At 44.1% G+C, this 26,545-nt stretch overlaps 1 protein-coding gene across 3 annotated transcripts in view; it reads left to right on the plus strand.

The window, feature by feature from the left end:
- The first annotated feature begins 9,817 nt into the window (after nucleotides 1–9,817).
- Nucleotides 9,818–26,545, plus strand: part of CDH5 (cadherin 5) — a 29,802-nt gene continuing 13,074 nt past the window's right edge. Inside the window, exons 1-2 of one of the 3 annotated variants that reach the window (XM_008635487.2) lie at nucleotides 9,818–10,036; nucleotides 26,101–26,302. In XM_008635487.2, the coding sequence (XP_008633709.1) occupies nucleotides 26,114–26,302 (189 nt within the window). In that variant the 5' untranslated portion in view covers nucleotides 9,818–10,036; nucleotides 26,101–26,113. Of the gene's footprint in view, nucleotides 10,037–21,078; nucleotides 21,209–26,100; nucleotides 26,303–26,545 lie in introns of those variants that run through there. The other 2 variants (XM_017736590.1, XM_017736589.1) reach the window with 2 other exon arrangements.

Raw genomic sequence — 26,545 nt, forward strand, 5'->3', positions numbered from 1 at the left:
TCAATTTGTCATGTGCTAGTTGATCTCTTGCTCTGGAAAGCAAAAACAAAACCTGGAATTTCTCATTTGCCTGATTTGTGATGCATTCAGCCCTTACTGAATAGTCCAAGTCCGTGGCTACAGTTGCTCTTCATTTTCTTCTCTCTTCTCTATTTCCAGGCTTTAATTTTCAAAATTAAACACAGCATTTTTTCACATATAACTCAAGACACCTGCACTGGTCAATCAGTGCTAAAGAAGTACATTCATATGCCCAAATATTATCATCATTGTTATTATTATTATTACTATTATTAATTGTAAAATGCAAGTTTTTGAACAACTGTTGTTTACAGCCTTGGTGAAAGCTGTTTATATTTGTGTGTGTGTAATAATCAGAGATCAAGTCTGCTCCAATAAAGTGATTTATCATAGAAAACCTTACTTTATTACAAGCTTTCCTGTAGTGCATTAGATACCTCAGCCTGCCCACAGATGCAGCCACTGGGCACCCATCCTGTTAGTCTCAATGTGACTGTGAAAACAGATCTTTTTGTAATGATAGCAATAATGTTTTTTTTTTTTCCTCCAGGTAAGACAGGACAGAAAATCTTTGCTGTGACAGGCAGAGAATGCGTGTGAAACAAACACACACAGATGTGCTCCTCTATTTTAGCACCAGACAAGCTGTCCCTTGTTGGGCATCTTCCAGACAGTGAAATCCCAGGCAGCCAGGCTCACTCCCACTCCACTGAAACTCTCTCTCCAGGTCCACACCTCTGGATTTTCTCCCCACACCCAGCTGGAAGAGCCACCAAAGAGCATCTCCCCAGCCAACAGCACATTCCATGGTGTTGACTCACAGCATCCTCTGCCATTTTTAAAGTGTGCTCGCGTTTAATGCTCACATTTCAGACCTCTTCTGCTCTCGTTTGCTCTGTGCAGCCTGGCTGCGATACCACCCCACAGGGATGATTGGAAATGGCTCCTTTTTTATGCCAGCCTCCCCTAACCCAGCCTCTCTGAGATGTGAGGGAAGCACGTAGAAGGCATCTCTCATTGTGCTGCTGTGCACCTGCAGCTGCTGGCCAAGGTCACGAGAGGAAACAACAAAATCCTTCAAGAGCCAGTTCCTTTGTCATCTGAACGCGGGCAGGAAACACTGGAAGAGTCTGAAGAAAGTTTTTCTAATGAGCTCTTAGCCCAGCCTTGCAGGAGCCAAAGACAGATGATCATTGCAGGTCCCTTCCAGCTGAAATAGCCTATTCTGCCCTACACAGCTTTGAGGGAAAAGAGCACCAATATCTGGCTATTTCAGACCAATATCCAGATCCTCATGTTCACAGGGATTGCTGGGCTTCAGAGCACAGGAACAGACACTGAACCTGGGTTTGAGGGGAGGGCAGGGCCAAGGTCTGGATCAGAGCTGCTCTGGCTGAACCGCCCCATCCGCCTGAATTCAGGTTCTGTTGCTCTGGTTTAACCTCAGGAGCCCTTCAGAGAAGGCTCTGAGGTATTCTGCAGTATAAATAATATTAATTACCAGCCCTTTTATTTCACAGGTACTCGAAGCTCATTTGAAAATATTGTACTCAGTGTGCAAGTAATACATAAAAGGTGGGGGGTTTTGAAAAGCAAGTGTTTTAAAATTATGCTTTCTCTTCAAAACAGATTATTAAAGTTAAATCAGCATAATTTTCTGCTGCATTAAACTGGGGACAAGTCAAAATGGCTGCAAGTCTGCTTGAAGTAATTCACGAACATTTATCTTTCCTCTTGTTTATTGTAAATATATCTTTATAGAATAAGTTAATTTTCCTATATACTTTTTCAGGAGCAGTCAGGAAGACAGATCCTAACAGAGCTGTTCATGCACAACCTTTGCAAACTAGCAAGATCAATCATTTTCCTTTCCTCTGAATTTCCAAAATTAATGTAAATCCTTAGAAGTCAAAGCAAGGATTTAACTGTATTAAATTTTCCATTGTGCTTTTAAATATACATGTTCTCTCCTTTGAGATTCTGTTTGGATGTTAGGAACCAGCTCTTACTCTTTTTAATCTCTGTAAAGTGCACAGGGATGGGCACAGCGTAACCATTTGTACCGTCAAGATGAAATATCAGCAAAAGAAAACTGTCCAGGGCAGATATATTTCAGTATGAATCATTAATTCCTAAAGCTTGAATTTTTTCGTTACTCATTACCCATTTTTCATCCTGTATTACTCCCCCAGTTTGCAGAGCTGCAGTGAGATCCTCACAGCTCAGAAGTGTTGGTATGTGGCTGGGGAGAGCAGCCCTACACCTCAAACTGAGCAATTCGCAGGTAAACAGAAGATTTAAAATTATTTTTCCACTGCATTGCAAAGATCAGTCACTGAAATCTGGCATTTTACAGACTCAGCCCTCCAAGGCCTGTGACTGCTTTCCCTGACTATTTGCAGGGTACATCCTCATGCCAAAACCCCAAACGAGAATACCCAAAGCCAAATACTCAGATTTCCATCAGATTTGCACCATCCCTGTGCCTAACAGCTAGGAAGTTATTTATGCAATTATAAACACAGCATTGAGAATCAAATGCTACTTTATCAATTCTAAGGAAAGCCTGACACTTTTGTATTCCACATTCCACTGCAATGGCTAAATCCAAACCAGTGCAGACCAGAGCAGCTTCACAGCAGAGGGGACATCAGAGCCTGCAGTGTTTAAATAAAGGCAAAGCCTGGCTGCTGTAGCCTCCACACAGATGGCTGGCTTTCAGCAGGCTGGGGGGAGAAATCCATCCTGACTAGTTTCCAAGCCATTAGGAGTTCTTACACATCCACTCAGTGCCTAAAGAGGCACAATGCCCACTGCAGCACAGGGACAATGCGTGGGGGATGGCAGTGGTACACTTAAACCATCTGCATTTGCACAGTGCTTGGCAGCAAGCACAGGACTGGCAGCCTGGGCCTGGGGTGTAATAAAGGGAGTGTAATAAATGAGTAAAAGTCACTGAACCAATTTACAAGGCATTTGTGCCTTGGCTCTCACACTTCAGCCCCTCAGCAAGGATTCATCCAGAGCAGCTCCCTCCACTCTGCCTCTGGCAAGTGCTCAGCTCCTCCAACAGCTTTTGGAGAAGGCACATCACCTCCTTCCCTCACGCCATGTGCATTCGAGCAACACAAAACCCACCTGGAAACCCATGCCCTTGGGAGAAGGGTGGCAGCAAGCTGGGAGTGGGGTCCATGTGATCCACATGGAGAGCCTGTGGAGTGTCACACAGGGTGTGTGTGGAGCTGGAGCCCACATGTGGCACTGCCCAGCCCATCACAGCTCCCACATGGACCACAGGGTGTCCCAGCCACTCCCAGCCAGGGAAACATAGGGAACAGATGGCAGAGAGAGCTGGGCAGTCCCAAAGGTGAGGTGACACCAGCTGGGCTGGCACAGCGGGCCAGGCAGGGCCATGGCTGCAGCACCGGAGACAGTGAGTGTGTGTGAGTCTGTGTGTGTCTGTGTGTTTGTATGTGTGTGTGTGAGTGCTTGTGTGTGGGTGTGAAGGCTGAGCATGAGCCAGGTGTGCCCAGATGGCCAAGAAGGTCAATAGCCCCTGGCCTGGATCAGGAATAGTGTGGGCAGCAGGACCAGGGCAGTGCCTGTCCCTCTGGGCACTGGTGAGCCACACCTCGAGTGCTGTGTCCAGTTCTGGGCAACACGGCTGGTGAAGGGTCTGGAACACAAGTCCTGTGAGGAGCAGCTGAGGAAGCTGGGGTTGTTTAGCCTGGGAAAAAGGAGGCTCAGGGGAGACCTTATCACTCTGTACACATCCCTGACAGGAGGGTCAGCCTGGGGGGTTTGGTCTCTTCTCCCAGGGAACAAGGGACAGGACAAGAGGACACAGCCTTAAGCTGCACCAGGGGAGGTTTAGGCTGGACATTAGGAAGAATTTCTTCACAGGAAGAGTGACTGGGCATTGGGATGGGCTGCCCATGGAGGTGGGGGAGGCACTGTCCTTGGAGGGGTAAGAAAGCCTGGTCTGGGTGACAGGGTGGTGCTGGGTCCCAGGGTGGACTCGATGATCTCAGAGACCTTTTCCAACCTGGTTGATTCTGTGACTCTGTGCCCGTGTGTGTGTGTGTGTGTGTTCCACAACACAGCCCGAGAGCTCCAAACCCACATGGCCAAACCGGGAGAAGGAGGGTGAGCTGTGACCAGGACTCACCAACGCCAGTGGCATGACAGCCCTTGGAATGCACACGTGGAGATTGGATCACTGGGGCTAAGGCAGCTCAATGTGAGGACATGAAAGGAAATTCTAGAGACTTCAAGGGGCATCAAAGAAAGCATTTGAGATATGGGTCATCTCACGTCCTGTAAACACCATTTCCCTTCAGGAACTGGTTTATTGGCACTCACTGGAACAAAGCCCCAATGAGCCACATCCCTTCTCTGGCAGAGACACCGGGGTGAACAACAGCCCTGAAGGCAACCCCAGCCAAGTGTGTCACCTGCCTTTTGTTGCACACTGCTCTTTTCACCCCAGCACCGTAAAATCTTCCTCTCAAGATAAAACTCCTACTGCACTTGAGTAGCCACATGAATCCCAGCACAGCAGAGCTATTTGTGTGCTGCAGCTTTTGGGATGACAGCTCTCCTATGACTGGAATGCTTATTTGGTATAAAGGTTGCAGTTCAAGCAATAATCTGACTTTTTATGTCCCCTGAAGCTCTCATAGAACAGTGAGAGGCATAAAAACGAGGTTTCAGTCTTTTTTGAAAGAAAAATCAACGTTATTTCTACCAGTTAAAAATCTTCTTCTGTTTTAGAGCTTCCTAGCAGACATTTAACTGCTGAACAGAACAGTCAAAGAGGCAGAGTGCTGCTGAGTGCAGGGACCGAGATCCTCTGCCCCTGCTCACCCCAGTGCTGAAGTCAGGAGCTTGCAGGCTGGCCCATGCATGGGGAGAATGCCAGAGGAAAGCCAGGACCAGGATGGGCAAACAGTCGTGTAAACAGTGCAGGAAGAAAAGGAAAGAGGCCATCAAACCCCTGGTTTTGTCTGATCCCTCACAGATGGAGCACAAGCACAGGGTTTGAGCAGCCCCAGGTGGGGCTCACAGAGGGAAACCTCGGCAGCCCCTCCTGCCCCAGCAGCTCCACATCATCTCCTGCACACTCTGCTTCTGGGTTATTTTAAATTAGCACCACAGACATAAAGAATGTTTGCACTGCAGACTTTACCAAAAAGTAAGATGGATGTTATGCCTCTGATTTCAGATCTGGCATAGCAGAGAGAACCTCTTCTACACCAAAACATGAGCCTCCTATTTCCACCACCAGTCAGAGGTGAAAGCTGGGCTCTTCGACAACCAACCAACCGAGTTCAGGAATGAAGGATGATGATTTCCATCCCTTTTGTTTAAGATCAGATTGTGTTGGTTTGAGTTTCTGTTTTAAGGGGCATTCCGATCACAACAGATATGTTCTGTGGGTGAAAAAAAAATTCACCGAAACAAAGTTTGTTTATCAAAAAAAATGGTGGAAAACTTTCTCTCAGCGTCACACCTCTACACCAGACCTGCTCTTCCAACTGAAATCCCATGGAAAGGTTAGTGTGCCAGAATTAGCCTGCAGGCTTGTTGTTCCAAGTCCTTGTGGACTGTGTCTTCAGTGAACACATCAAAAGGATTCATGATTCCTTCCTTCAGCTCAGTGGTGACGCAGTTCCATTTTATGGCTCCTGCTCAGGGTGTTACAGAGTTTTAGTACAATGTGGGTGCATTTTGTACCATCTATTCTTTCCTGTCATTTCCAAACAAGGCAACCAGATCATTTGGGATTGTTCCCTGATGAAAATTTTAGGAAAAAAACCCTGTGGTCATTATTCTTTATGAAGCATTGGGTCTCATTAAGGATGATGGGACTGACCCTTCCACAAGAGATGTGGTGTAGTGAAATGAGTGTGGTACAGCCAGAACAATGCTCTGGAAAACATCTCAGCAAATGCTATCACACCTCCCCAGCGAACATCCAATGCCACCAGCAGTTTTTTAAAACGTTAAAAATTTTTAAAGTTCTTCATCCGTTTGGTTTTTTTAAATACACCTTAAATTAAAAACAAATCAGAGCTACATTGCTTTGTTTAAGAAACCTGACAAAAGGAAGCTGAGTCAGAGTCCCTCCAGGATGCACACCTCAAGCTGTGACAGAAAGGAAACCAGTGACCGAGTGGAAATGGCTAAGAGCACTGCACTGCCCTGATTAAAGGCCCAGAAATAACAACACAACGTGCTGCAGAGATTATGCCTTCCACATGGAGCAGGAATTGTTATTTTTTAAACCTCAAGTAATGCTCCTTCCAGAGAGGCTGCAGACAGCCATCAGATACAATTGCACATTTCAGGTGGGAGGGATTTTACAGTGATTAGCTGAGCTACTCAAAATTAGCATTTGGGGTTTCTTTTTATAACTGAAGGATAGCCTGTGCTCTCCCCTACCATATTTCCTAACTGGTCAGAGAAGTCCTGACCCAGTATCACTGCTGTGACTGGATTCCCAGTCTTGGCAGACCTTCGCTTGCACAGTGCCTGTAATGTGCTGGGCTTAGCAAGGCAGACTACTAAGGCAAACTTTTATAAACTGTTACAAAAGCATTCCTGGGCTGTACTGCCAAGGGTAAAACCCTTCCCTAGTGAGAGTCAGATGGTAGGACGAGGATTAAAAGATTATTAGTTGCAGCTGTGTCAATAGCTGTCTTTGGTTTTGATGACTGTGCTTATCAAGAAGGGCTTATTTATCATAAGGAATGTCACCATAACTCGAATTACTTGTGAAGAAAAGGAAAACTCTCTCTCAGTGAAAGGCATGGGCTGCTTTATCCACTTTGCTGGGATTTGTGCTGGTTAGGAAAGCAACAAACTTGTTCCTACAACTGTGTTTTCCATGAGTTCTTTGAGGAGAACTTCCCAGAGCGCTGACCAGATGGGACAGCAAACAAGAACAAACTTGAAACAGTGCAAACCTGACACCAGCTGTGACCACAAGGCAGCCTGCTTTGCAGGGTACACAGCGAGCAGAGAAACCAGAGCTCCAGACCACCTGACCAATCTCCTCAGCAACAGATAAATCTAATTCTGAAGAAAGGTGCTTTAGTCTCACATTTATTCTGTGCACTTATCAACCCATAACTTACACTAAGCCCCTCACGGGTGTCTGTGCATAGTGAGAGCAGTCAGACTTAACAGATTTCATGTGCTGAGTGAGGGCTGTGTTTCTGCCCATTATAACACATTATTCCTCTCAGCAGTAGCAGTTATTACTTCAGATTCCCACAAATGTCAAATTCAAACTACGCACAAGCACCTTTAAAGCAAAGTTGAGCTCTACCCCATCATTGAAGAGAGGGAAGACTATTTTAAACTTTACTAGTCTGGCAAATTGCTCAGACTCCAGCAATTAAATACCACAAGCTAAACTCAGAGTTTCACAGAAAGAGATGCTGATCTGAACCAGACATACCTAAAGCAGGTGCCACAGAGTCCCAAAGCAGCAGCTAATGAACATCTGTGGGAAAAGCATGTGGAAAGAAGCAAATGATCCAGTGAGGGCAGCTGGATATAACATGGAAGAAAACCTGTACAGCAGAGCTGAACGGAAAAGGGCCTGATGTCATTTGGAGAAAGGAACAGCAGGAGAACACCGTGAAAGGCCGAGTAAATAATTGTCACTCCTTTTGCTCGTGCCACCATCTCCGTCCATGAGTCACACAGATGGTGTGTGCTGAGGTTTCTGTTCATTTTTTACCTGTTCCCTTCACTTCCACAAGCTGGGCTGTTAAATAATATTTCATACACAAAATCAGACACCTAAAAGGTGCCAGCGTTGTCTGATCATGCAAAGGATTTTTCTCATTAGCAGAACTTGTGTGAATTAATAATATTTTTGAAACATTACCCTCTGGCTTGCAGAAAGCGTGAGCCACCAAGGAATTTTTCCAAAGTCTTATGATTTGGCCCCAATGATAAAGTCTGAAAGTCTAAGATCTACAAGAAATCCTGCTTGCCAGCATTTTGTGTCAGCAGCTTTAAAACATGGTGGCATTCACTGCCTAGGAGGGACAGCAGGGCAAATGTCTGGGATCAGCCAGAGGGCACAGGGCACTCTGAACCATCAGGGGCTCTGCTGCTGGTGGAGGGGCCTGCAAGAATTGGTTCTTCATTCCATAAAACCTCAATGGACCTTTCCTCATAGCTAGAAAGAAAACCTTAAGGATCAGTTCAGCAGAGGTGAAATCTATAAAGTATAATAGGAAGGGTTTAGATGGTAAATCAGGTCTCTAAAATTTCAATGGAAGTATCTTCCTCTTAAACTTACAAATGGTTTTCAGTTTTCTATTGAGCTCTGAAGCAGAGCATGTGAAAAGGCTTTTAGAAACTTTCTCACTTCTTGCCTTGAGCTTTTTGGGGGAGATGAAGCAAATCAGATAATAGGAAGGTAATTTAGCAGGCATTGAAACAGACCTGGACGACGTCAGCCTGTTGCCCCAGGGCACACAGAGCCCTGGGGTCTCCTCTTTTCCCTCTTGAGCAGACAGGATGACTCCCTTCCCTCCTCCTTTCCTTGGAGCAGCCGAATGTCACCCTCACTCCCAGGCCCCACACAGGGACATCAAAGGCACCAAGGGCTGTAAATGCAGTTGGAGCCCCTTGCAAGGGTAAATCCTATCTGGGGCCTTTGCCTGCTGTGGGCACCAGATTATCACAGAGCTGCATCCTGACCAGATCATGCACTTCCCTGGAAAACCCCTATCAACATCTCCCTGCTCCTCTCTCAGCAGTGACACAGCTTGTTTAACAGCTTATTTTCCTGCAAGGAAACTGGACTCTGTGAGCTCCTTACTCAAGACTTTGAAAAATGTCTCCTTTTTTTTTTTAATAATTAATGCAACAAATTCCTTTAGAAGCCATTCATCTTCACTGCTGTACACCATGAAAATGTGAAACAATCTGACCAACGTCAGCCTTCTGGCAAGGCAGGAAATCAATGCCACCACCTGTGCTGGACTGTGATGACAAATAGGGGCAAGAGAGTATTTAACTGTGGAATAACATTAAAAATTTAATTCAATAATTAAAGTTATTAAAGTCATACTTAAGATACATTGAACATTTGCCTACATTTGTTATAAGTGGCTCAAAAGAGTGAGTTTTGAGTAAGCCCCACACTTCTCAGTTTTCTTCTGCATTATTTAGTGAAAAAAATCCTCTTTCATTTGTACTGCACAATGCCAGAGCTACACCCATGTGTTCAGTTTAACACTGAGGCTTCCCCTTCCCTCTGCCCTGAGTGGTCTCCAGACTTAGAACTCACCATAACCAAGGTGTTATCAACATTTTCTCCTTCTCAAAGGCCCACCTACACTGCCTTGCTCCTCGGGTCTTCACTTTACCTGTGAAAAATACTGTGAATTTCATTTTTACATCCAGCACTGACAGAGCTTAGCAGGAGCCCAGTCTCATCAACAGGAAGGCTCTACCTTTTTGGTTTCCAGGTATAAAAATTCTTATAGGTGGGACACTTCCAAAGTGCTTTGAAAATCCTGTTTGTGCAAAGCAGGCGTAGTCTGTGCTGATCCAGTGTCAGACACCAAAAGTACCTCTCAGATATTTGTCAGCTCCTAAAACTCTCTCTAAAACAATGCTAAATAACAGACCAACTCTGGTGTTTCTCTCGGAGCCAGTTTCCTTTTATTCAGTTCCCTCATTAGAGTCAGCAACAAATAAGTAGATAGAGCAATAATAAGGCTAAGTTTATCTTGTTTCCTCCACTCCCTTTTCTCACTCTATTACTAAGACTTGGAACAATAACAGGATGCCGGGATGCAGGATGGGAAAAGGCTGACTCCCAGCTGGAAAACCTTGGAGACTGGAGAGCTGAACACTCCCAGTATTGCTTAACGAAAAGAGAAGTGGATTTTTCTATTTGATCTTCGTTTTTAGTATTCTGCTTAACATTTTGGGATACTGTTGGGTTTAGTTTGCGACCGAAGCTCCGCCACCTCGGACTCGGGTAAGAGATAAAAGTTATTTTCTGTCCTTCAGCTATGGAGTTCATTTCAAAGGGTTTTTTACCTCCACCCATATAATTTCCAAATGTCTTAAATAATTTAAGAACTAGCAGCAAATGGGCTATGAATTTTATACATATCCACCAAATCCTTTGGGCCTTACATTGATGGCACCCACAGAAAGTTAAGCACAAACAGCAGAGCTGTTTACAATTGACACTGGAAGAGGAAAATCTCTGGCTTTGTTGGGGTATACCACAGTATTCCCAGATTGTGTAAAAAAAGAGACATTTCATGCTTTTTTGGAGTATTGTGTTGTAATATTTAGATTGTGTTGCTGGTAATGGAAAAGAGATCATGACCATGATCGCTGTTCATTCATAATGGAAAAGAAGTGGAGATTGTGCTGCAAATTGCACCTGTAAAGCCTTTAGGAAGGGATTTCACTCGTGGTGGGGACAGGTGAAGGTCCAGGACTGTTTGCAGTAAGGTGGGGTCCGCTGGGCTGTGATTTGATGCAAATGTTTTATTGAGTTGGGGGTGGATTTGGGGTCTGTCTTTAAGGTGGTGGCTTTGCTGTGCCCAGGGCCAAGAGGTGACAGCCATGAGCTCTGGCCAGCTCTGGCATGTCTGTTTAGAACTAAGAGGGGAGTTTATACAAACTCAGATCAGTGATTCGGTCTCCTAATTCCCAAGTTTAAAGCATCCCAAGTACTTTAGCACCCTAACACTGTAGTGCCAGGTTTTACAGATCCTGTTCTAAAAGACCAGCCATTCTTATTTCAGAGGGTTCTTGATCTCAGTGGCTCACAAAGACGCATTTTTTTTCTGATGAGTTATTTTATGAGCAGTGGCTTGACACAAAAAGTTGGTTGAAAAGGCTTTTATCTCATCCTCGAGCCAGTGTAGCAGGTCCCTGAGCTAACAAGCTCGCTGTACAGCTTGCAGAGACAAAGCATTTATGCATAAGAGATGAACTGATAGTGGTTTTTCTGTAAGAAATCTATTCTGCAATAGTGGGACTGTCAGTGTGCACAGCACCTTACTGTGCTGGCTGTCACGCTGTAATAAAGATAAAGGAAGGAAAGAAATGCAAGGAAAAAAATAAGATATGGAAGAAGATGAATTTCTGTGAGAAAAGCTCTTCCATTCTTAGATCCCAGAAACATTCCAAGTTGGCTGTTTCTGCAGTTAACAAAGGTGTAGTTAATCAATGTGCCCCTGCCCCCTGTGAACATAAATCATTAGACCAGCATTTGTAAAAGCACACAGTATTATAGATGTTCATGCAGAAAAATATATTAGACAAAAGCAAGGATGCTCCAATGATTTACAAAAGCTTCTCATCTTGGGTTAATTTGTGCCTTGTAACAACAACCCATATACCAGAAACAAATCACAGAAATGCTGACTTGAAATTTATCTCTGGTATCTCCAGGCGGTACATTTTATCCTGAAATAAAGGGTGACCCACGGGAGAAAAGGACACAGGATTCATTTAGCATATGAGAGCCTTAGAACAGTACAGTTTACTATAGAGAAGGATGTGAATTTAATTTGAAAGCAAAGGATAAACTCAAATTAAAAATCATTCCTAAAGGGTGACCCACGGGAGAAAAGGACACAGGATTCATTTAGCATATGAGAGCCTTAGAACAGTACAGTTTACTATAGAGAAGGATGTGAATTTAATTTGAAAGCAAAGGATAAACTCAATTTAAAAATCATTCCTTCTTTTCCCACAAAGCCACAAACCTGGGGTTATTTTTCAGGCTGCTACAGCTGCACTGCAATGCAACAGGAAGCATTTTCCAAAGCTTTGCTCTTTAACAGAAGACCATAAAACTGTTCTCTAAACATTTTTAAAACAAGTTTTAACACTGAAATTGTGTCCTGGAAGAAGAGCATGTCCCTGAGCAATGTGCAGCTCGCAGAGTGCTGGATGTGGGGCACGGAGGCAGCTGAGGCAGGGCAGAGTTAACAGCCCTGCTGCCAGCTTTGCTTCACATCCTGCCTCTGCTGAGGGAAACTGCTCTGAAAACAGGATAGAGGTAAAAATCACTGGGCATGGTTCAGAAACTGCTCTGATTTACAGCCCTTATGGAACAAAGGACTTCACTGTCCATCCATAAACCAATTACTTCAATTAATATTTCAAATCAAAAATAGAAAAACTTTTGTGAAATTCTCTTTTCTTGTCAGGGTACTTGTCTACAAAACTACAGGCTTAATTCAGGCCAAACAATACTTTATATTTTCTAAAAGAGCAGAGGGTCACAGAATCGAGATAACTGATTATTTCTGGCAGCTGAGGTTTCTATAAGGAATCTTCATTCTATTTTCATCCTAATTCCAGGTTTTTCTCAGGTTCTAGAAGTTTAATTCAGAAGTTCCCATGTTAGTGCCAAGAAGAAAATAAGAGGTTCCCTGGTTTTGTGAGAAATTTGTTGGGCATGAAATTACTTTGGTGTCTTCTTTTTTTTAACCAACGGGTTTCCCTTGTTATCCTTGTGGGTTTACAAACTGGAAACCCCTCAAAGTTTAGCGCTGGTGTGAGTGGTTTCCCTTCCTCCCCTGAGCACAGCAGAGAGGAATTATTAGTGCAGACTGGAGGTTTGCTAGGACAGAGAGGTGCCCAGCTCAAAATCCCTGGACCCATTCCCACACAGGCCTTGGAAGAGCTGGAGGAGAACAGACCTTGGCAAGCCTGGAGCTGGACACTCGTTTGATCCACGATACGTCTTTTGGATCCACCTGTGGGCTTCCCTTCAGAGCCCTGCTCCTCCAAGGGCCATGCAGGTGTCGCAAACACAGAAGACAAACACTCTGGTGTCATGCTCATGACCAGGAGCCACCAGTTCTGCTGCCAAGGAACTCTGAGGGGCCCCGCTCCAGAGCCTGTCCTCAGCCCAGGCACAGAGCCCCTGCACGCCCAGAGGTCCCACCGAGCAATGCTGGGAATAAAGGTGTGCAAAATGAGGGCACATCTGTCCAGGAAACTCCCCTGCCCAGCCATCCAGGAGGGACTCAGGCAGTCTGACTCCCACCCCCAGACTGTCCCTGCCGGGGCTGGAGCCTCTTCCAAGCTCCAGGATCCAACAGGTCCTGCTTGGCTCCCTACACACACCCTCAGTGTGTACCAGGATTCCTTCCCAGTTCCAGCCCAGGTTTCCCAGGGCAGTCTCAGACATCTCATTCCATAAAGCCATTTATTCCCAGTGCAGTAACACAGAACAGCCCGAGCTGGTGCCCCCCAGGATGGGTCCCAACCAAGGAACCCCTGGGCTTTTATCCCCTCACAGTCCAAGAGTGCCAAAGTCTCCCTCTCCCTCCTGAGCCCTTGGCTCCTGCCATGTCTCTGGCTGTGCCACAGCCCCCTGTGCCCTGTGCTGTGCACAGTCAGTGCCAGCTCCCAGCCCCTTTCCTGGGGCTCCAACCATTCCCAGGGCTCAGCCTGAGCTGCCCCCAGAGACCTGCACAGAATGGGTTCCTCACCACACCGCTCACCGCTGCACCTCCTGAACTCTGCAGTGAGGCTGGCCTTGGAATATGCAAAATTAATAAAAAATTGTGAAGAACCTGTTTGCAGTTCTTCAGTGCAGGAATACAAATCAGCCCCTTTCATTTGATTTTCACTCATCTGCATCTGAATTTCAGATTTGTCAATAAGAATGGAACTAGCTATATTTTGAAAGCAAGCTTGTGCTGAATATGTTAGGTTCTCTCAGACTGCTGAAATGGAAGTTGTTTGTGCCATGGGTCTGATCTGTACATTTGCTGCTGTACACCTCTCTTAGGCAGGCAGTGAGATTTGGGGCCCAACCCTCCCAGGTGCTAATTAGGACATTCACAGGACCTGAAGCAGCTCAAGCCCTGGGTTTTCTAGTGCTGGCAAAGGCAGGAGAAGGGCACAAGGGCAACTTATCCCTCCGTTGCACTGCATACATTTCAGTTTTGGTGCTCTGAGAATACCCCAGTAAAGGTTTATCATCAGTAAACCAGAGAGGGTCAAGAGGTGAACACTCTGGAAGACTTTTCTCCAGAAAGGTATTTTTGTGTAAGACAGAGAGCAAAACTCTTACAATAGATTAGCAGCTGCATGTGAAAGCTTTATCAAGTATTATCCACAAAAGTCCAGAACTTACAGTGAAAAATGCCCGGTATTTTAGAGAAGGCAAGCATGGTCACCTGGACAAATTAGGGAAATTGCACAGGTACCTTCCCAAAGAGCAGCAGAGAGGAAAGACTGTTCTTCTACCCCAACACTGCTATCAGAAATGCCAGGAGTTACAGAGCACCATCGTAGTTAGAGGTAGACAAAAAGGCAGAAATGTTTTAAATTCCTCATTTTCAAAACCCAAAGAGGTCAGTTTTATTGTCCCAGTTGTCACCAAGACCCTTCTGTTCCTGTCCAGTTTCCCCAGCATCCTCTGTCACAACTTGAGGTGACAGAGGCCGCTGTTCCTATTACTCTGGTAAAAAGCCCCAAACCAGCAGTGGCCCATCTGGCTTTGTCCCCACTGCAGTCACCCATTTCTCTGCTTCCTCCTCTCTCCCAAGCCCACCAGCAACACCTGGAGTGGTGCTCCTGACACCTGGCAGAGCTCACCAGGCACAGGGTGGGTTATTGGCAGCACACAGGGGCCCCTCACCTCATTGTGCCTGACAGTGGGAAGGGAAATTCCACTTCCAGCACGTGTCTGGAGGATACACTGGAATTCCTTCTCCTGCCTTTGTGCACATTTCTAAGCAATGCTCTGCTAGGACCAGTCTTCCTTTTCCCCTTCCTTTAAACGATGCTATCTGCTGTGAATCTGTGGTCTGGAAATCCTCGAGGAGCACAAAGTCTACCTTGCAAAGTTTGGCTTGAGGAGACCAAGGGCCTGGTGTTGCTGTCATGCAAATGATAGGAAATCCTGCCATTGATGGGAATGGTTCCTGTGATGGGCTCAGCTCCATCAGCAGAATCCCCACTGGCACAGAGCTTTAGGCTGGCTTCTCCTTTCTATTTGTGGGATACTCGTCCCTCCACCTTCAGCCCTAGACCTGAACTCAGAAGAGATTTGCATTATCTTTCTGGCTTTTGCTGTCATTATCTTTCAGATATACATGGTCACTCTGCAAGAGAATCAATTTGCTCATGATCTTAAAGGCCTTTTCCAACTTTAACAATTCTGTGATTCTGCTAGGATTAGGCCAAGCAATCAATATTAGCAATAATGTATCAGAGTTTTGAACACGTCCTCTAGGAACCCAAACCTGCAATGAATTAGTGTATATTGGCTGTTTGCTCCGTGCTGTTAATTTAGGGGTTTAGGCTCTCATTAAAGCATAAACAATTATTGCACATTTTAGTCAGCGCACTCCACCTCAGACACTTAATCCAGCACACAAATTAAGAAGTGAGGGCAGAGAGCACAAGAGCTGGAATGCTTTTTGCAGTGGGTTCATTTTACAAAGATGAAAATGTGAACAGGACAGGGTCAGAGCTATCACAGAGCTCCATCCTCTGTAGCACCATTTAACAAACACCTTTGCTTTGTACCCTGGATTTTACCCAGCAGCAGCTTTGGTAAAAGTTTAGGATTAGAACAGATACCGAATTACTGAATTGCACTTGGACTTCAGTCCCAAACAGGAAGAAAGGGGAACATTTCCCTGTGGAATATATTGCCTCATTGCCCTGCTCTGAAGTGATGAGCTGCATCACCTGCCAAATATGGACTGACCTTCAGCTTCTTTAGATGAAGAGAAAGGGTTCATTCACACCAGAAAGGGGTTTTCAGTGGCCAGGATTAAAACGTGAGCTGTGGCAGAAATAAATGTTCCACTTACACAGCCTCTAAAGAGAAAGGTTCCACTTCATCTTAAGAAATATCTTTGTTAAATCACAACCACTCCCGCATGGAAGCAAATCCACACAGAAGAGAGTCCCACAATTTACAACAGCTTTCCTCATCTTTTTCAGCTTCCCTGTGTCTGAGGCCTGAATTTTCAGGCTCTCCAGCTTCCCTTTATCAGCACATTAAAGTGGAAATTTGCTTCCCTAGTTTTATTTTGATTTAAAGATGAAATTTTCCTGACAAGAGCTAAGCTGTAACGAAAACTATTGAAAGGCTCATTGTAAATTCACAAGAGCAGTATTAATATCATTTGCATCACTTCACAAACACGGAGATTATAACAATGGAAATGTTCCAGGAAAGGACTGTAACTATAGGGATGGACATAAAAGGTCTTAAAGTTAATTAAGCCTGGTCTACAAGTCTTGTTGGATAAGTGCAGGAAATAGAGAAGAATGAACAGACATTTGAATGAGATATTTGAAAAAGGGAAAAAAACACTGAACACTAAACAAAATCTATCCAGACACACCCTGGTTTTTTAGCCTCTTGCCCAGACAGAAAACAAGAGATTTATGTATATGTACATGCTTTCTTTATCTGCCACAACATTAATTTTCAGAGGAAATACTAATGCATTCAGTTACCCCAGAGAATACCCTGGACAAAGGAATGAGCACACAGAGCCAGCTGAGCACGGTTCCTCTGCTGCAGATTACTGTTAGTGCAATAAATATCAATTACTGTGACCTGGGCATGATGCTCCTGTTCCAGACAGATACTTTTGCTCTTGAGCTTTTGTTAAAGGAAAACATGGAGAGAAAAAATTTTATCTGCTGTAAACACAGCTACATTGTGCTTTTTAAAAAATCATATTTATTGCAAGTGGTTCCTCAAAGGAGAGGGACTTTTCCTTAATGAGGGGGACTCAGCTGGAGCTCTGTGCTAGGAGGCCTCTCTGATATCAAGGATTTATGTGGAAGCAAAGGGAAAGTGGAGAAAGCTCTTCAATACATTATTCTTATTTGTACCTTATTTTGTTTCAGCTTGGCCAAACTCTGAAACACCCTGAGGCAGCTTCAGCCTCTGGGAGCTGAGCTGACCAGGGGAAGCACAAGAACAGATCCAGTCTGAAAGGTGCACACAATTTACTGTAGGGAGCAAAGCTTCTGCTCAGAGAGGCTGGGGAAATCTTTTTAGTGATCACAAACACCTCCAAGATGCCCAAACTATTCCACTTCTGCACTGGAACGAGCAAGTAATTCTTGGAGGATTCTCTTGTCCTCCTGCTCCCCAAAAATCAAACAGCACGGGACTGTGGGGGATGCTGGGGATGAGGGGGCTCAGTGAGACACCTGCACCTCTCTCTGTCCCACTGGAGCCACCTCAGTTTGGGATAAGCAAAAGAAAACTGGCTCAGAGCAAGGGAGAACAAAGCTGGATCTACAGCCAGGTAAATATGTCACAGAGACTGACAGAGAGCCCCTTCCCAGGGGGAGTATACCCGATCATCTCTGAAATTTGCTTTTGGATACAAGGAAGGGAATAAGTTCTTTGCCTGTCTGTGACACTGGCACTTCATCACTATTTTCAGCATCTGTCTTTATCAATAATTAATCCAGATGGGAGGTATCTTCCTCTTAACTTTTTATCTTGGACAAGGAATCCAGAGGGGGAAATGTCTGCAGTTCCAAGCTAAGCGTGCAGGGTTATCCCACCCATCTTATCAGCTCACTTCAGAGCAGAAGGGCTGCATTTAACCCAAAGTTAACCCCTCAGAATGGCTCTGGCTTCAACAGCATTTGGCAACTGTCATCACAAGACATGTGGCCAAGAACGTTTTCTGGCATTTGATTGTTTGTTTCACCCCTGAAACATTTGCAAAGTAAATAAATCATACCAGTCATAGGTACTGTGAGATTTCTGATCTTAAAAAATTGAATGCTCCAAACCAAGAGAGCTCAGAATCTGTGTGACACCATGATGATGAGGTGAGGATGTTCTGTACCAATCCCCAACCTCTGCCTGTGGGTTTGAGCATATTCCCTAAACACCAGAATACTCCTGCTCCTCACTCAGCCCTCATACACTTGCTGCCAGGGACCAGAAGCTGTAAAGAGCTACAGCAGAGTAGTTTGTGACCTTAAACTCCACGGGATCCATGCTGTCAACAACCAAGGGAAAGCCAAAATTTTCTGTTTATGATAATATTTTTATTTGCTACAAAACAGCATCAAAAATTGGTTTCATAATTTAATCACAAATGACATCAAAATATTTCAGCAGCTGCATTTACACTGGGCACTGGGCTTAAGCACATTTTATCCCTTGTTATATTTTGTACTGACATATTTGTACATGAAGTAAAAGACTTTATGCATGGAAGGATTGGGCAATACCACTTCTTTAAGGGACTCTAATCCATGTTGGGAATACTTCAGGAAAAGCAAAGCATTATGTGACTATAGGAGAAAGGCCAGAGTCAGAACCCTTAAGCAGCCCCAGAATATTTCAGTGCTTCATGCATTGTATCTGTCCCATTTCAAACTGGTTCTCATCAGCTCTCAAGTGTCTCTACAGCTTCTGTGGTGACAATTAACATTATCATGAGAAATGAGCAAAGCCAGGGACTCTGCACCTGGCACGAGACATGATCTGCACACTGAGAGTGGGAAATGAGGAAGATTGCTTAACTCACCTCAGACTGAGTGTGGCTCTGATGGACCTCCACATGTGTTTCTCTCCTGGGCAGAAGGTCAGCAGATTTACCAAGACTGGGGATTTCTTGCTGAACATACCAGCATGGTCACAGGAAAGCAGTCATCCCTTAAAACAACAATTAGCTGCATCACCAAACTGATGAGAAGAAATTCTATACTGTCACTGCTCATTTTAATGACTGCAAAGCATTGTTTTACCTCCATCACATCTGTCATCCACAGCAAACAACCCTCAGTTAAACTCTCATTTCAACAACAGAAGTCATTCAAGAATTATTAATTCAGCTAATCCAAAAATAGTGCTTCCTTAAGGTCCCTGAAAAGACCAGTCCAGTAACAGAAACATTAACATATATTTAATTTGCTTCTCAATTACTAGATTTACAAGAAAGAAACTCAGATAAAAACCAGGTTACTACAGATTGACAGGAAAATTATTTGATTAAAAATGAGAATAGGAATCAAAGCTTGTGCACGTGACCCAGAGGAGCAGCTCCTTGTGGGTGGCTCATTTTCCTGGGTAAGATTTTTGACATGACACAGAAAAATAAGTCCTAGATATTCTCGACTTATGTGGAAGTTGCAAACTTTTGTACAGACTCTCCAGGCCTTCTTTTATTAGATCATGTAGGGGTTCATTTCCACAAACAGAAGGGTTTCAGATCCCCAGATATGCTTAAACTAACCCTACCCAACAAAAGGCTACAGGTACCTAAAGAACACAGAACAACCAGGCACAACCTATCAGCCCATCTCTTCCAAATCTTCACAGGCAAAGAGATTCTTTGAGGTTTTCTTGAATTCTAACAGAAGCCAAATTCAGAGCTGATTCTGAGCTGTGCAGGTATTATGTAAAGGGAAATCAAGATCAAGGCCAAACAAATGTGTATTTGTGAACAGGAAATTGAATACACCAGCAACACACATTCAATAATTTTGTAACAAATCCATTCTTTATCAGATACGAGGCAGGTAGGAGCATAGACAGCACCCTCCAGACTGCAAATATGCTTTTGAAAGTTTTTTGAAGATGCACATTAAGAGAAGGTTAACTAGAAATTGAGAGAAACCAGCAGAGGTTAAAAATCCTTCCACCTTTGAGATTTTGGGCCTTAGTGCTTCACTGTCTGACAGGACTCTCTCAACTCAATCAGATTTATCAGCAAGGAACAAGCAAGACCATCCTTCCTCACTCATTCTGTTTACAACCAATGTCTTCTTGGACCATACATTTCTTATTTTCAGCTCGCACTCTGCCTTCTCTCAGGATTCACTGCAGCACTTTAAACCAGCAGGTCACTCGCTAAAATGCAAGCAGGGGTGTCAGGATCGCTGGGAGGCTGGGGGTAGATTCATTTTTTGCTACTCACCCATCTTTAGGGCACAGATTGTCACTCACTAGCTTGGAGGGCAGCTGGCTTTTCTTCTTTCAAAAGAAAAAAAAAAAAGGATAAAAAAGGAAAAAAAGAAAAGAAATCCCACCAAACCAGGTCTTGCCTCTCTCATTTTTTCCCAGTTCTGTATCTGAGGTAACAGAAAGACTGGGAGCACAATTTGGCTGCCTTCTTTCCACCAAGGCAGTAAATCTTTAGTGTATACAGAGCAAGTATTTACAGGGCTTTTATAGCCAAATTTCTTAATTTCCAGAAGAGAAATCTGTCCTCGCTGAGGAGTCCATCCATCCATGACATGAAGTTGTATTGTGCATCATCCAGGAGAAACTTCCTGGTGAGCTGAATAGACAGGGAGAAAACCATAAATACACTTCCCCCAGTCCTACCAGAAATGTGGGGCTGAAATCACAAAGCGATTTCAGATTAGAATTAATTCTTTTTCCCTGGGGAAAAAAAAAAAATAAATAAAAGAGGAGCCAAAATCAGAAGTGCTGAATTATGTCCTCACCTGTGTTCATACACTGCTGCAGCATCCACACCAAGAACTGAGCAGCACCACGAGTGCTCTCACAACACTGCTATTTTTAAAGTAGCAAGTTTACTTAAGATATTGCTGAAGTGTCCATTCAAAGGTACTATCCCAAGCAGAAAAATGTCATTTTCCAATCAGTTTTCAGGCAGGCATTTGCACTCCAGATTGTTCAGTCATCAAAGTGGCTATTTACTTAAAGGTACAATCACTGCATATAAAATGGCACTTTAGAACCAGTTCCAGGCAGGCATTTGCACTCCAGACTGTTTAGTCATCAGTGGAAATCACTTCTCACATGCATAAAATCCACACAAGGACAATCAGAAATCCAACCCCAGGTAGTCAGGCACGAGGCCCGTTGAAATCAGCTCAGTAATCTGGAAGGGAACAAGCAGCACAATGTTCTCAGGAAAGGCCTATTTTGATCGCTGTGAGGGGACATGTGACAGACAAAGAGAAACACCGAGTTCTGCCCCGACAGAAATTACATCTGCAAATGCAAAAAAATAATTCATCTGAGTCAAACGTTGCACGATTCCCTTAGCCAGCTGGTTTCAGTGTCACTAAGGTTTGAGGACCTCCCCAGTTCCCATTGTCACTGGGTGCCCTGAGCTCCTGTCCCACAGGAGCCCCGGCAGCGCGGCACGACCACGGCTCAGCCCGCGGATGGAGGGGAACGGGACAGGTAACAACCTCACCTGGGCAGGGGCCCCTTCTGCTGCTCCCCTGGGAGCCATGGGCACAGCCATGGGCACCAATCCCAACCTAACAACCTCACCTGGGCAGGGACCCCTTCTGCTGCTCCCCTGGGAGCCATGGGCACAGCCATGGGCACCAATCCCAACCTAACAACCTCACCTGGGCAGGGACCCCTTCTGCTGCTCCCCTGGGAGCCATGGGCACCAGTTCTGAGCCGAGGGAACTGGGACAGCAAAACCTGAGACCATTGTCTCTCCTGTCCCTGGTCCCTGTCAGGACACCACAGACACGTTTCAGTCCTCTGTGCTTCCAGTGCCCCTTTTGGAAGGGATAATGCTTTTTATCTGCCTGCAGGGCTTTTCAGAGACGTGAGGAGCTTTATTAATCCAGGTTTGCACAGCCCTTTATGGCCCGTGAAAGGCAGCATTAAGAATTGCTAAGGCTATTTTCCTTTAATAATGTTCTGCATGCTCACCAAAGCTGCAGCACTGAAAAGAAAAAAGATCATTTATCCCCCTCCTGTGTTTGGTGTGTTAACTTTCTGTCTCTTAGGGCTCACTGCATTCACATATTTAGTTTTGGTCCTACCCATCATACAGATGGGAAATTAATGTTAAAATGGATTCTGTGTGGCCAGGCTGTTCGGAGGCATTCTGCTCCCTGAGACCAGGTCAGATTGTGCCCTCTGTATCTGCCATGGTTTCACTGAGCACAGCAATTTTGGAGGTGTTTAGATAGTGTATCAAAGAATATTTTTTGCATCTGAAAAATAATTTTTCAGTGCTGTCTACTCCAAGAAAGACTAATTTTTTCATATGGGGTTTTTCATTTTCATTTACATCATTCAGATTCCAATAAGTAAAAATAATCTTTCATTTCCAGCCTTTCTCACAGTCAGTTATGCAAATTATCTCAACAACATGGACATAACCCTTTTAAAATGTGTTTCTTTTCTTGTGTATGACAGCCACTTTTAGCAAATTTCTCTCTCAGGATGTTCATTATCACCACTCTACCACTATTTGGGTTTTTTGGATACTGAAAAATTCTCAAAGTTAAGCATAAGGTTTTAGTATGATCGACCAAAAAATTACATCATTTCAGAGGCAAGTGTCCCTCATTTCCTAAAATCTCTGTACAGAAGCCTGGTTTAACCTTTGTTTAACACACAAGCATAGAACAAATTTCTTTGCCAACTGAACTACCCTTGCATAAGCATTAATATACACTTTTAGAGTGAGAAGCAAACTAGGTGAGAGGCAAATACCAGAAAAAAACCAAAAAACCGTAAATGTTCATAAGAATATTTCATCCAATGTGGTTTCTTTACATGGAGACTGTATTTACATCAGCTGTTCATCACCTTTACAGTTGATTACTTGCCAAAAACCTGTAAAAGCAAATTTTAATTAGTACAGTATTGTCTGTATCTCCCCCCGACATTTTTTTAATAATTACTCCCAGTCTGGAAGAAGAAACTGCACTATGTGAGTCATGTGTCACATAAATCACTTTGAATACCAGAATTTCTCAGTTAACTGTCTACAGTACCCTGCAGACCAAGAGTTATTTGCTAAAATAATTCAACACATAAAATGAATAATATGGGTGGGAAAACCCATCATTTGCTGGAAGAAAATTTAAGAGCAGAGACAGAAACTCAGCTGCTTGAATAAACCATTTCCTGCTAGCTTTCAGGAACATTTACGGTCCCTGATTAGGTTGAAAGAATCTGGAACTGTTGGGCTAATCAGGCAGCAACACAGGGATAACTGGGGGCTGTTGTGAGGGCAGAGCAGGGCAGGGACTCGTGGAAGCATCCAGGAGACCCACGTGCATTCCAAAGCTGTGCTGGAAGCCTGGGGGGTCACTGCTTGAAGGGATGCACCTGATTCCCTCCCCTCAGTCCTGGCTGTCCCAGCAGACACAGGAAGAAAGGAAAAGCTGATCCCTACAGGAAGAAAGCAAAAGCTGATCCCTACCTGTAAATAATCCCTTGTTATCCTCCCTCAGAAACGTTCTCGCTTGTGGCTCCATGGGAATGCCTTCTCCTGCTCAGGCATGGGAATGACCCCTTCTGCTGCTGCCTCTGGCACTTCTAGTGAGAAGTGCTGGGAAGGAGAACTGTCATGGCCAGAAAAGAGAGAGCATTTAGTGCAGCTTGTCAAGAGCTGACAACCCTGGGACGCGGCATCCCCGGAACGCGGCCTTCCCACCAGGACAGAGCCCTTATCCCGCCACTGCTCCGCAGGGCCCCGCTCCGTACGTGCTGCCAGGGAAGAGCATTCCTCAACACTGGGAGGAATTCAGTGACAGGCTCAGCAAAGGCTGCCAGCTGCCAAATTTGGGAACAGGTGCATGGTGCCATGGAGGAAGTGTCCCCGGGGTCAGCCTGTCCTACGGGGCAAGGCACCTCCCATGTCCCTGGAGAAGAGGGAGCTCCAGTGTGCACTGTCATTTCCCCAAAATGAGCAGTTTGAAAGATGCCAGAGGTGAAGCAGAAATCAGTTTTTGCAAGAGGCTCTCCCACCTCCATCTGGGTTTGATCTGCAGTGCCAGAGGCAGCCAAGGTCCTCCAAACTACTGCCAAACGAGCCCTTCACTTACCAGGAAGGCTGGGGAAATATGAACAAGGAATCAATTAATGAGGAGTTAAAGGAATTGAAGACTCTTTATGATGCCTTTTCCTGGTCTTAAAATCAAGAGTCATACACGGTTAGAAGTGGAAAAGGGATTTTACCTTGGTATTTATTTTAAGGATCCTTAGGTGCACACATCCAGGTCATATGCATCGAGATGCACCCCACCGAGTCTATCTCTGTGTCCGCCTCTCCCCCCAGCATTGGGTATAACATTATAGGTGTTACTAATTAGCAGATCTATCAAAGATTCCCCAATGAGAGGCTCAAGTGAGCCCCCCCTCCCCAGGGAACCTTCCCCTGGATGGTTCTATCTTGGTTTACAGAATGTGTTCTGGAGAGGACCTTGGGGTCTGGGGCACACTGATCCCTGGCTACGAAGCTTCTCAAATGTTGAGTCTCTTAGCTTAACAAACAAGTCCAAGAATGTAGGCAAAAAGCACTAGGAGTACAGAAGTTGTAAAAAGGTATAACAGGGGTATAAAAGAAAAGGCAAAAATCTTCATGGCATCATTTAAAATCTACAAAGCCAAAGATGGACACGCTGAGTGAAAGGGGTAGCTAAAGTTTCAGCTGAAATGCACATATATCTAAATAATTCAGTCAGCACTTTCTGGTTTAAAACTTCCAAGCAGCAGCTCAGCACTACAGGAGAGCTCCACTCAGCACAGCAACAAGAGGAAAGGACTTTCAACACTCCAGTCTGTTCTTTGGCAGAACCACAGCCTGTGCTGGTTGGCATTGTCCAACTGGCTTCCTTTGGTTATCATGTTTTGTAGTTTTACAATGAAAGTCAGACCTAGGCAATCACAACAGAATCATATCACTGCCTTCCAGTTTCCAGTTATAAAACATTCATCATCACAAATAAAGCATAGAAAAACAGCTAAATCATACTCATTTTTCTAAAAATATTCAGAGTCAAGCTAAGTGCATAGAACAGAAAAAAGTAGCTAAATCAAAAAGCTTTGTTTGAATCCAGAAAACTGTATTAAACACAGCTTATCTATTAAAAAGCAACTTCAAATCCACCTTATTCGGTCACTTCCTACACAGCCACAAAGGAGGAATGTTCCTCAGTTTATGTACAACAATGTGGGAGAGAGAACAGTAGAGGAAAGCAACATTTCATGGTAAATAAAATCTTTTTTACTGACAATGATGCTGCACCACCGGATAACACTGATTGCTTGGTTACCAAAGAGTAATTTTGGAAATGTCTCAGCACCTTCCTGATGAAAATATTAATTTAATCTCACATCTATCAACCTGTGTGATGCCAACTTCTCATCACAATTAACAGGTTTATTTTTGATGTGCATGCTGACAGCTCCTAAAAGCTAATGGAAAGTCATTTATGTGCAATTTGAAGTCTGATTACTTGAGTGTTAAAGTTCCCTGACAATCCTTTATATTGGGAACGGGAAATTTCGGAAGAAAATGAATCAGCTTTGATACATTAAAATAACTCCTCTGATAGGAAAGTCAGGCCTAAAGTTTGCTAATATTAATACAGGATGCAAAAATACAGTTTCACCTGAAAATCATTTCACAAATTATCATTTTGCAGATGTTAAAGCCTGAGAACAGGGGATAAAGGAACTTTATGTGAGTCTCCAAAAGTTTCAGAAGACAAGGAGTTGAATCAATAGATGAGCTCTTAAGGAAAGATAATTTGCTGTATTGTACTTGGAATTGATTGAAAATTTCACACGAATCACTTTCTCCACCAAAAAAAAAAAAAGAACCACCAGATTTTATTCTACATCAATATTTTCCATATGAAGATATTGACTACAGCATATTTTGTGTTGGGGCATGTCAAAACACTGCATTTGGGTTTCTCAAGCCTGAATGTTTCATTTCAAGTGGAGTTAACTCAAGCTCAGCCATGGTGCCAGGGGCTGCCCTGTCCTTGTGCGCAGGGGGGACCCCGGCTCTGAATCTGCTCCACAGGGTAATGACAGTCACTCAGGGGGATGCTGGCCTTCATACCAACATTCAAAACTCACTTTTTATTGAATTGAAATACTTTGTGTTGGTTTTTACAGCTGTCATCCAGCTAAAACTGCTTCATAGAAGGAAGAAGCCTTCAAATTTTGATGCTGAGGCAAATGAAAAGAAACAAAGAGATTAAACTTCCCTACAGAAGGAATGTCCATTTGCACCTCTATGTGTGCTCCCTCTGCTTAATCTGATTCTGTTATTTATATTTTTGCATTTCTATATTACTTTCCAGGCTACAGAAGAAGATGAGCCACTTTATTCTACTTTTCTCATTGTTCCTGGCTCCAGCATTTGCTGATGGAGGAAGCCAGAAATCAACCCAAAACCTTTGTTCAAACGATGTCAGCCACAAGCGCCAGAAGAGAGACTGGATATGGAACCAAATGCACATCAAGGAAGAGATTGATACACCTTTGCCACACCATGTTGGCAAGGTAAGCAGCAGCCTGTGAGCGATGAGTGACTGAAAATAGCAAACAAGAATCCTGAAAAATGTTATTTGTTTGCAGTCTGGGCAGGAGAGATGAAAAGGAAATAGAAATGGGACTTAATACCTACATATTAACATGTTAAAATCTTCAAAATGTGGGTAAAGAGTAAATGAAAAACAGTATCAAAGGGATTTTAATTCCTTTGAAGAATACAAATAAATTTAAGGGAATGGCAGGTGGGGAGAT

Source organism: Corvus brachyrhynchos, unplaced genomic scaffold (assembly GCF_000691975.1).
Source record: "Corvus brachyrhynchos isolate BGI_N302 unplaced genomic scaffold, ASM69197v1 scaffold66, whole genome shotgun sequence".
In the NCBI taxonomy this organism is placed as follows: Eukaryota; Metazoa; Chordata; class Aves; order Passeriformes; family Corvidae; genus Corvus; species Corvus brachyrhynchos.